Consider the following 11,843-nt stretch of genomic DNA (forward strand, 5'->3'; position numbering starts at 1 on the left):
CTAAAAAGTTCCTAAGCTTGTTCGATCTCATTCTAAGCAATCGGAGGATCTCTGGCAACTGTGATCTCCCGAAATTCTTAGGAGAGACCTGCATGAGCATCTAGAGTCTCCTCTAAGTTATCCTCTGGCTCGTACGGAGATGAGTCTTCACAAACCTCCTCCTCTCAAGTCACTGTAATAGTAGGAGCTTCCTTCTCGTCTTCGGGGTATATGCTGTTAATAAATGTCCAATCCTTATCAGGTTCCCAAGCAGACAGTTTGGCAATAATTTATTTTTGAAGATTCAGACACACTTAAGCAAGGCTCTCTTCATTTCCCACCTCCTCCTCTTGTAAGCTCGCTTCTAGCTAGTTAACTTGAGCCTCCAGCTCGCCAATTCGAAGCGCTTGCTCCTTATTCTTGGCTTCGAGCTCACTACGCTCACGTTTCAAAGCTCTTATTTCTACCTGATGTTTGCAATCAGACTCAGTAAGAGTCCATTTTCCCAGCTGGGTGCAATCATTCAACTACACCTTCTCAACCTCCATCTCAGCAATTTTACCTTTCAGAGTTCGAGCTCTCTGATAAGACACGGTCATAGCATTGATAGCCTACAAAAGAAAGGAAAAACTCGGTAAAGAACTACCTGACCCGAGCTTGTGAGGTAAGGTCAAAAGCGTGAACTCATTTGAAAAAGAGCTTGATTAACTGTATCCTGGAGGCTCTCCTCATCCAGATGGTCAATAGACTCCCGATCTTTGGAAAATAGACAATATCGAGTGATCTCATGGCTCGATAAATCCTCTTGAAGTGAGGCATGCAACCCATACTTAGTCAAAAAATAGTTTCTTGGATCTTGGGGATTTTTATAATATTCGCCTGCAGTTGCACTTGAAGAATCCTCTCGAGGTCTTTTATTCCTTTTCCCTTCCATATGTATGGAAGCTATGACAGCCTCATCTCCACCTACAGGAATCGGCTCTAACACGATAAGTTCGGGCTGTCTTTTCTTGGACTAAACTACTTTTGGCGAAGAACTCTCCCCCTTTTTTCTTCATTTGTTCAGCTATCTTCTCGAACTTCAACTTTCAAGGAGCCATGTCTGCACACACAAAAAATGTAGAAATTAAAATAGGATAATGAAGTTCAATCATAAGACAATAAGACTATTACCAGGAGAGGGCACATTTAGTCTCAAGGGGCCACTAGGAGAGAAGACATGGTATGCCCGCTTAATAACCTCCTTCAAACTCAAGGTCTTTGAGTCGCGACCCTTAATAAGAGCTACACATATATATCTGCTCTTCCTCAGAGAGTTTGCCCCTTGGCTTGAATTTAGAGGGCTCGATAGACCATTTATTTGGGATGCCAAAACCTCCTTTATGCTTGACGATAAAGAATTTATGCTTCCACCTTTTTGAGGAAGAGATCATCCCTCGTTTATGAAGAACATTATAATTTGTTCGAGCTTGCAAAAAGTAAAAGTCCTCCCTTCCCCGATCTTGCAGCATGTATAGGGCATGAATGGCCCGAGTTGTAAGCTGTGTTCCATCTTGACAAGCTAGTTTGGTAAGCTCGCACATGATCCTCAAACTGTTTGGGTGCATTTGGCTTATAGTTAGGTGATATTCATTGCAGAAAGATATTAGTGACTCGCTCAAGGGAAGTCTCACCCTTGAACGAAAATCTTCAGCATAAAGCATGAGCGACTCGCTGTCTAAAGCTTCATCTGCTCGCATGTACTTAGAAGGATGAACTAAGTTATACTCTGAAGGTATGTTATACATGTAGGAGACATTAAGAAGCTCGCTCTCATCTATACTCGAAGGTACTTCCTTCGTTTTTATATTCGCTTTCCTAACCTTATCATTAGATCGCCCATCCTCGTGAAGTTCTGTATCCTCTTGGTCAGTAGAAACACTATCACTATTCTCAACTAATATTTGCACCTCCTCGCTAGCCGAGCTCATAGTGGAAGAATTAAAAGATGGTTAAAAGAGATGAGATTGAATGTTACTTACCAGAAACGAAGGCGAAGAGAAATCCTAATGAGAGAAAACTTTTAGAGAGAGATGCTCTGGAGGCGAGAAAATCTTAGAAATGAAAAGTGAAAGGGATCTTGAGCATTTTTATAGGCCAAGGGCGAGTAAACCAAAAGGCACCGACCAACCGAAAAGTCGCCTCATCAAAGCAAGGCCCTTTTTTCTTAGTATTTACACTTAACCTAGAAAACATAGGCCCACCTTTTGCATTTCCCCATAAATATATATATTTGTGTCCAAATTTGGTCATTTATGTCCAAAATTTGATATATATATATATATATATATATATATATATATATATATGACCAAAACTGTTGGGGGACTCTTGCTAATAAAATAATATTTTTAATAATATCTTATAATAAAATATATTTAAATATCTAAAATAATATATATATATATATATATATATATATATAATCTAAAAAATCTTAAACTAATTATTATCCCTAAAAATCCTCGACTAAAGTAGGATATCACGGCAATTAGTAGTGGAGAGATTCTCTCCATCATCCCTTTTCTGCTTCCCCTATATAAAGAATTCAAACTCTAGGTGCAATGGGGGGACCCTTCGTCTGAAGAAATTTTCATCAACAAAAATCAAAGAATATAAATAATTTTTTGTTATCATATAGAATTATTTATATATCAAGTCAATTTATAAAGGTTTTTAAAAAATATAACAGTTTTATCATTTTCTCTTTAGTTAACGCTTAAAAATACTCATATTACAATTAAAAACTTGTTCTTAATTACATGGGGAGTACTTACAATAGAAGTGTTGCTTTAAACATGCAAAAGAAAAAAAAAAGAGGATACTGCTTACTTTTATTTGATTTATTTATTTTTGAAAATAAATATTTTAATATATAATATGTGTCATGTGAAAATATAACTTTGAATTTAGAAATTTAAACTTAATTGGAGCTAAATATACAATAAAAAACAATCCAAAATAGTTTTTTTATTGAAATAAAAACTCAAATTCAACTTTTAGTCAATTTACAAAAAATACAAAAACCAATTTCACTTACTAATTAAAGGGAAATGCGAATTGCAATAGCTCATTCAATCATACGGTAATCATTAATAGAAACTAGTCATCTCTTTTGTTCTCTCTTTGGTGTTTTTTTAGATTTTATTTTTTGAACCACTACCGACTGTCTTCTTTAATTGACGGTGGTTCATTTTCATCCCTTTCCATTATTTTTTTAATTCTATTTAGTGTTTTTTAATAATTTCAAAACCTGTGATCAATTTGGAACAAAAATTGAATTTAATCTCCTGCATTTGTATAGTGATAGATCTTGAGTGTTTTTGATATCCTTTTAGTGGGTTTGTGTGTTTTAATTATTAATTTTTCTCATTTGATAGAGTTGTTCCTTATTCTTTAAGAGTTAGTATGTAGATTTTTTATTTCTCCAACGGATCAAAATACAAAATGGAGTGTCGCTTATAGTTGGAGACTTCAAATCTTCAATTCTAGGTAAATTTCTTTTATGAATGGAGCTTTATATTGCTGCATTTTACTCTATTAAAGTTTGGTTTAGTACATTAAATTCTTCTGCAAATGTAAATTATAATAAGTTTTCGAAAAAATTAAATTAGGAACAATAGTTTTCTTTTGTCTTTCTATTTGAAGATTTTGGTATTGGTAGTTCTACGCTATCCGAAATATCCAAAGGCCTTAAGTTCAGACTCCATGTGCTAGACATTTATGTACATGACAAGCTAAGCCTTTATAATCAAATAATATGATAAGATTTCGGAAGATGCATGATTGGCCTAAATTATAAGTGAAGTCTAGGCACCACACCGGCGTCAGGCCATAAAGCCTTAGCCCTTGACATTCTCAACTTATATTTATTATTAATGAATTTTCAATTTATTGTCAACTTATATTTATTATTAATGAATTTTCAATTTAAAAAAAAATGTTAATCATTAAAATTACACTCGTTATTTAAAACAATTGTTTTCCCCATTGAATTTATAAATTTTCTGAAATTGTAGTTTAATGTAAAATATTTTTAATTGGTCGAAACGAATCTCCACAGCTGAAGCTTAAAAAACAAAATGGAAGCCTTTGACCATGCACTCCATACGAAATCAATAAAAAAAAAATACAAAAAATAAACATTATAACTGAATCTGAATCTGAATCTGTATGTACTTTCAAATGTATTATACACTTACATGAAAAAAATAAATAAAAATGTAAACATCAGAACCGAATCCACTTGTAGGTATAAACAGATTCATTTGCAATATTTAATATATTAATTTTACTAATCGACTTTGCCTAAAGATCAAATCTGCAACCTTTTCACCATCTTGTCACCAGATGGAGCATTTGCTTTTTATTTTATTTTTATATAGGAAGTTCATCCAACTGAAAGAATATGTAATTATATATCAATAGTAGCGTTTTTGTTGATTAACATTCAATCATTCACCTAATTAATGATAGTTTTATAATGAAAAGAATTCAAACTTAAGATTTTGTACTTTCAAAAATCAGCAAGACTATATTTGCTTTTTGTTTTATTAGATTTATGGGCAAAATTTGTTTTTATGATAGTTATTAATTGTTTTAGCAGCGTTTAATTATTAATTGTTTGAGTAATTTTTTTATAAAAATATTATATAAATTAACTTTTTATAAATCGATATCTTAATAGACGAAAGCTAATTTAAATATTATATTTTTAAATACTATAATCAAAACGCAAATGCTGAAAAATTCTTAAAAAAATGTTTGCGGACGCAACTATTGGCATTCATTAATAACAACTAAACCATCTAAATTTCCCCTGGTTTACAACTTTCGTTGAATTGGAAGTTATTTAAAGGAAGCTTATACTGAAAGCCTTGCGGATCTTACTATATGAATATTATATAATATTGTGTCTTCCATTGTTTAAACTTAAAATTACCATTTGCAACTGACTGCTGATTTGTAAATCAGTTTTGTTCCTGTTCATGGTTTCTCTTCTCAATTGCTTTCAGTTATAAATAAATTTAATGGTCTGCAATTTCTTTGCATTCAGTTCAAATGGAAAAATCAAATCACCTGAGATTGTGCGAAATTCGTTCTCAACCGAGAAAGTTTGGAATTTCATTTGTAGTTGCAGATCGAGTTGCTACAGAAATTAGTGACAGAAAGAAGATCAGAGGGAAGAATCCTTTTAGAATTTTTAGAATTCCAGTAGATGGGTCACTGGGATTTCATAGAATTGTGCAGGAGGCTGAAGGACAGAGTCCGCCATTGAAGAGCTGGAGTGAAGGTGGACGAGGAGGAGAAAGGGCAAATTCCAAAAAGGCTTATCACAGAAGTCGCTTCAATGACTGGCATTCTCAAGTGTTTTACCCCTTACAGAAATCTTTTCAGTGATTGAAAATTAATTGTTATTGATTGTGAATTTGTAAATTTTTGTATCTCATAGCACAGTTTAATCTATTAAAAAATTAATTGTAATTGTATAGGATAAACATTGGTGTGTGAGGTGAAAATCAGCTTGTCAGCCATTAAATTAAAGATGAGAGTTACTATTTATTTTTCTTATTATTTACTGTATTTCTCATATTTATTTTTTTTAATATTTGAATGTTGCTAAAATTTAAAATTTTTTTATTTTTCTTAACTTTGATATTTTAACTAAGTCAAAAAAACTGTTTTAAATAGAATTTTTAAGATTTACTTTAAACCGCTATTTGCGAATACCTAGTAATGATTACACCACCAAATGCAATTATTATTTTGCATCATATAGCATGAAATCCATTTACTGAATAACTATTTCGTGCTATTTCATTTTCCAAAATTAATATTCTTTTTACATTTTCTATTTCAAGTGGGCTATTTTTAAGCATTGGCCTTCATGGGTAGATAAGGCCCCATGCTACAAGATAAATGCTTCAGTGTCTTTGAACATCCAAAAAAAACAAGAGATTTTACCCCATATATATATATATATATATATGTACACTCAAAATCCATTTGTTTTTAAACTTTTTGATAAAGACCCTCAAATTAATAAACTAAAATTCACCAATTAATTGAAACTGTCGCCTCCAAACTCGTCTTCTTTAACATTTTTAGCAGTTCAGTTCAGTTCAGATGCAAGCGGAATCATACTACTTGCCTTTCGAAGAAACCTACTAATTTGTATGAAAAAAATTAAATTTCTGCAGAATTGTATTCTCTACCTTGATATAGAAATTGGCTAACTCCATGCATGTACATTCTGATTATTCAACAGCCTCTACAGGTGAATACATACAAATTCCATGTGAAATTAACATAGCAGGGGAGGCTACTACAGCATCAATTTCCGAGCAACTAAGCTAATATGCTTAACGGAAGAAGGGAATAAACCAAACAACTCCTTACCATGAAACTCAATAGTTTCTCAAATCTTTATTGCAATTTGCAACTCCAAATTTGGAAACGCACCATTTTGATTTTGCAGTGACACTAAAATTTTTTCATCATAAATAAAAACAAAAAATCTGCATCACAAACACATGCCTCATCCCTCACATATAATTAAAATGTGAAAACATTTATGAATTGGCTTTACACTTTCAAATTTGAGTAAATGATTTATAAAAAAGAAAGTATCCAGATATAAGAATTCAGACTAACATGACTAAAAACTTCTTTTTTTTTTTTTTTTTTTTCCAATTTCTTCCCTTTTAAAGTACTGAACAAGAAAGGATAGTCCAATATGAGATATGAGCTCATCTTTGACATACATGCTGATGACATAATGGCAGAAAAAGAATGAGCTACTCAATCTCAGAACATGAAGCTGATAGGTAAACATACATAATGCAAGCATTCCGCATAGTTGACATGTTAAGCAACAATTCCCAAAAGATTTTGAACCTATAAATGAAATACAGAAACTTGGAACGTGTATATATTCAATCAATAAAAGAAAAAAGGATATAACGAGTTATGATTTTTTCTTTTCCAACTAAAATTTGTCATTGAAAGGAGGACACTAGACCCACACACACAATACTCCCCCACAAAAAGATAAAATAATACAATAAAAAAATGGTTAACCCGAAAACAAGAAGGAGATGCTTATTCTAGCCCACGGTCTTCAAGCAAAGTACCAAAGAATGAGATTATTAATATCGAGTCAAAAACATTCCCAATTTAATGCATAAAGGAAAATTTAGGACGTTGAATAGCACCTCATAATAAATAATATTGCCTCGCAGGAAAGGTTGTGCAAATCCAAAGAAAACTAAAGAGCGCGCTTAGTTTCAAATTAGCAACTGATTAACTTCCCACTTTATTTGCTTTCTTGGTTGCAACTTCCAACTCCGTAAAACCCAGAAACAAAATTTCATAACCAAAAGATACAGCAAAAATGAATGGCAATGACAGTTGGCCATAATATAGTTACCATGAACTAAACCACCTGTCAACCAAATAATACTACTAATGGTAAAATTGAATGGCAATTGTAGTTCATCATGATATAATAACATTGGACTAAACAGTCTGTCAGCCATATAAAATCTCCAACAATGCAGAGTGCCTCCCTGCTCTCCAAACAATATCACATCTTCTAAATGTTTAGACTCTGTTTATTGTTCATACCTCTTTGCTCCCCTTCATTTAAATAATATGTCCCTCACATGAAAAGAATGACCTAACTTACCTTGCAAAGTATGGTACAGAACTATAGGAACTCAAGCAGCTGCGGACTGTTTAATTTCATGCTCTTCAAGATTCAGAGCCTGAAGCAGCTTTGGCCAAGATTCTGGGATTCCTCCAGGAAGTTCGAACTCCAACAACTTCCCACGATGTCTGTAGAAATCTTCAACAGGTTGACTCTGCAGTAACAAAAAAAAAGATATTACAAGGAGTTACTGAAAGGAGGGCAAAGGGTAACACGCTTATTAGATAGCCAGGAATAAAGAGAAAATTAGTGACATGGAGGTTTAAAAAAAACAAAAACAACAAACTCCTGAAAGATGAGCAGCCATGAGGTTTTATTAAGTGTTTAAGGCTGCATGTCAATAGAAGTGTGAGAGTTCTTTGAATAGAATAGAGATGCCCCTTCACAATTTAAAGCACTCTTGTGTGCAAATACAAATGAGGTGCATAAGAATTAATGAGAATGAAATATTAGCATGGCAATCGGGCAGTGTCCTATACATTTGTAAGTTGTCAACTGTTCCATATCTTTTGGTGGATATAGGTATTCAAAACTACTACCATATTGCAGTAACAAGTGTGAGGGAATGATCTAATCTAATGATTGTATCAATAGTTTCCTTCACAGGTTCATTCATGTAATAGATATATTATCTTTAGTCCACCATATGATGCCAAATTTTTCTAGAGGTGGAGAAATTAAAAAAAAAAAAAAAAAAAAAGAAATGATACCAACGAGTAACAACGTATTTAGTTAGAGGAAAAGAAAGCAAAGCTTGTTTTCCTGAAAATTACTCCAAGAAAGGTGAGAAAAAAGAGTTGGATGTTTAGTTTTAAAAATCTTTCAAACAGAAAATTTTAGAAACTAGACCAAATTAACAATAAACCTTCAAGAACATCTCTTACACTAAATGCAAAATTAAACTTCCAAATATTCTAAATTAATATTAAACCTTCAAAAACATCTCTTACACTACAAATAAATTGAAAATGTAAAATTTACTGTTCTTCCATCTATACTTTTGGTTATCGTTTATCCTTCATTATCCCAAAATTAATTTTGCATGATGCATCTACTTCCAAGTGTCTAACACGCTAAACCTTAAAACAACAAACTTACATGTCCTATGACACTTATATTTTTGTGTTATATATAAAAATTGGTAGTAATAAAGTTTTTAATTCTCCAAACATATTAAATAGGAAAAGCAAAAATACCATTTCATTGTAAATCCGGAGTCGCGCCCTAACAACTTCTTCCGTATCATCAGACCGTTGGATAAGTTTTGTTGCACAATGAGGAGGAGGAAGAAGTGGAGCCATGTACATTCCAGGCTTCCCATTATCGCCCTTGATGTCAATGCAGGCAATGTTGTAATTTCCTCCACACTCACTACAAATCCTTCTTCCAAGACATTTCGCAAGTAGAGCTTCTTCCCTAAGCTTTAAGTTAACAACCAAGTCAATATCTGTCACTCCCTCCAATATTTCCTGGATCATGACAAGGACATCATTTAAGAGGTGAAAACAAAGCAATAGGGAGGGAAAACGAAAAATCAAAACATAACAAATGAAATATTTTAATAGGCTAATGCTGACAGCTGATGATACTTGAGTAACTCTTCTTCTTTCCAGGATTATCGGTACTTCTTTCCGTTACACTTGTAAGCATTTCTAGCAACTGTTACTAAACTAAGAAACTGCCAACCCATGGATAGATTGGAATTGAAGTTCAGGAAAAATAAGGTTTATTTAAGGTTAGTTAATGAAGGCATACTGCATACAAATAATTAAGTAAACGATAGTCCAAAACGGAAAAAGATGGAACCTTTTGCATTAGAAACTCCCAACAAAATAAGCAAAAACATTTACAAGAGAACATAAATAGTAATAGAAGGATCACAATGAAAGACTAAACAACTAACTTTTTATAACTAGTTATAATTTTTGTCAAAAGCTAAACTTTTTACGACTAACTACAATTTTGCGAGTGATTGTAAAAACCCTCCAGTTCAATTAAACCCCTCACATCTCACCAAGGCAGAAATACTCACTGCTTGTCTAACCGTGCGAGGGAAACCATCTAGAATAAAACCAGTTTCTCCCTTAGCTTCCCCAGCTTCCAGCCGCTTAGACAGTAAGTTTATAATAATTTCATCCGAAACTAATTTCCCTTGGTTTACAATTTCCTTAAGCTGCGAAAAGAAACACAAAGACAACGATAGCAACAAAATTAAGGCATTGAAGAAGTAAAAATTGGAGCTTTAATCACATAAAACGCAGTCGAGCAATTGAAAGCCAGTGCAACAAATTCCAATTATAATTCAAATCAAAAGGGGAAAAAGTAGAAACCTAAAGAAAGAAAACTACCTGAGAGGCGAGAGGACCGGAGGAATTGAGCTCCTCACGGACGAGATCTCCAGTAGCGATGTGAGGGACGGCGAGAAGATTTGAAAGACGAGAAGCGTAAGTACCCTTACCAACGCCGGGGCAGCCAAGAAAAACCCACTGAATACTTTTGTCGGTGGTGTCGCGACGGAGAGTCAAAGGATTTTGCGTTAAAAAGGGAGCTGATCTAAGGTCAGTTTCGGAATTTAACGAAGAAGAAGAGAAAGCACGACATAGAAAAGACGAAAGGGCTGTAGTTTTGGTTGTGGTTGCTCTTAAAGAAAGAGCCATGGAGGAAGAGTAGGTGCAGAGAGCGAGAGAGAGAGAGAGAGAGAGAGAGAGAGAGAGATTTGAATCGGGGAGAGGGAAGAGCAAGGAGGCGGCTTTCTTCAATCGTTGGGAGTGAAGGAGGAAGAGGAGTACACGTGATGATTGTTATAAAAAAGTGTTGACGTTGAAACGAAGCCACGAGGTGTTATGTGGTGATTTCGGTACTTGCTTCTTTCACTAACTAAATTTCGGTTTGACTTCTTGAAACTACTTGAAATAGAATGAAAAATAAAATAATTACTTTTAATTTAAATATGAAATATTATTTAAATTTTTTAATAATTTATTTTTCATAATAAGTATTTAAAAAATTTATAAAAATATAATTTAATTATTTATTTTTGAGACAATAAATAAATAATTAATCGGTATTAATGAGAGTTAGCTTGAGTAAAAAAGACTCAAATTCTTTAATTAAGGATCATAGAGAATTGAATTTATTGCGAAAAAGTACTTTCCTCTCATGAGCCTGACAGTAGAGCATGAAAAAAAATTAATAACCAATTGTATATATATATATAAAAGATATTAGATGGATAATTGTCATGGGTTTTAATGTTATACCTTAGAAATTTATATTGAATCTTGAATTTATTGAGTGAATTAAATTAAATATTGAATTTTAATTCATGGAATTCTTTGAAAATAATAATAAAAAAAAAAGACCAATTAGTGAATCCAGGAATGTATTAGAACATCAAAGTCTAACCTGTAATTAGAGACTAGGATGAGATCAGACAAACACATAAATAGGTTACGTTAGAAGTTGGGAGTTCGGCTGCCGAGTGGATTTTGGTTACATTTGAAGTCCAACTAAGAGATGCTATCCACTGTCGGCGTGTGTATGTAATATGTAGTATTGCATGTTAAACAGCACTCGCATGTTGATTTTAAGGTTAAGTACACATTTTAAAAAAGAGAAAAAAAAAAACTAAAAATTACCCCAGTTACTGTTCCACTCTTGTTGTGAATTATTATTATTATTATTTCAGAGTATAAGCTTGGAAAATTTTATTATTTTTTAAATAAATTAGTGTTAGAACACGCTCGATGCGGAGTAATATTAAAAGATAAAATAATTTTTTATAACATCATTAAAAAGAGTAAAATTATATAATAAATTATGCGTTATATCTCATTGACACATGCTGAAAAATTTTGCAATACTAAAATATACATTCTTAAGTATCATGCGAAACCTTTCATAAGGTATGTAATAGTAAAAGTCATACATGATATGACATACATCAAAAAATCATACACACTATTGATATATTTTTCAATATTGATAATAATTTTGAAATTTTAATTAGTATATTGAAATAAGAAATTAAGTATTTTTTATTTTATATTTATGATTTATTATAAATGATTGTTTACTTACTTGAAATATTAATGTACTACTTATTTAGTATCATGTG

At 32.5% G+C, this 11,843-nt stretch overlaps 1 protein-coding gene across 1 annotated transcript; it reads right to left on the reverse strand.

Annotated features, from left to right (window-relative positions):
* Positions 1-7,465: 7,465 nt before the first annotated feature.
* LOC105635205 (P-loop containing nucleoside triphosphate hydrolases superfamily protein) lies at positions 7,466-10,537 on the reverse strand. The gene is made up of 4 exons (XM_012218235.4): positions 10,075-10,537; positions 9,759-9,899; positions 8,923-9,195; positions 7,466-7,880 (listed from the first exon to the last, which is right to left on the reverse strand). Exons 1-4 carry the CDS (start codon positions 10,381-10,383, stop codon positions 7,737-7,739), a joined length of 867 nt encoding a protein of 288 aa, XP_012073625.2. The 5' UTR covers positions 10,384-10,537; the 3' UTR covers positions 7,466-7,736.
* Between the last annotated feature and the right edge of the window lie 1,306 nt (positions 10,538-11,843).

Source organism: Jatropha curcas, chromosome 6 (assembly GCF_041381405.1).
Source record: "Jatropha curcas cultivar XTBG-Jc1 chromosome 6, XTBG_Jcur_1.0, whole genome shotgun sequence".
In the NCBI taxonomy this organism is placed as follows: Eukaryota; Viridiplantae; Streptophyta; class Magnoliopsida; order Malpighiales; family Euphorbiaceae; genus Jatropha; species Jatropha curcas.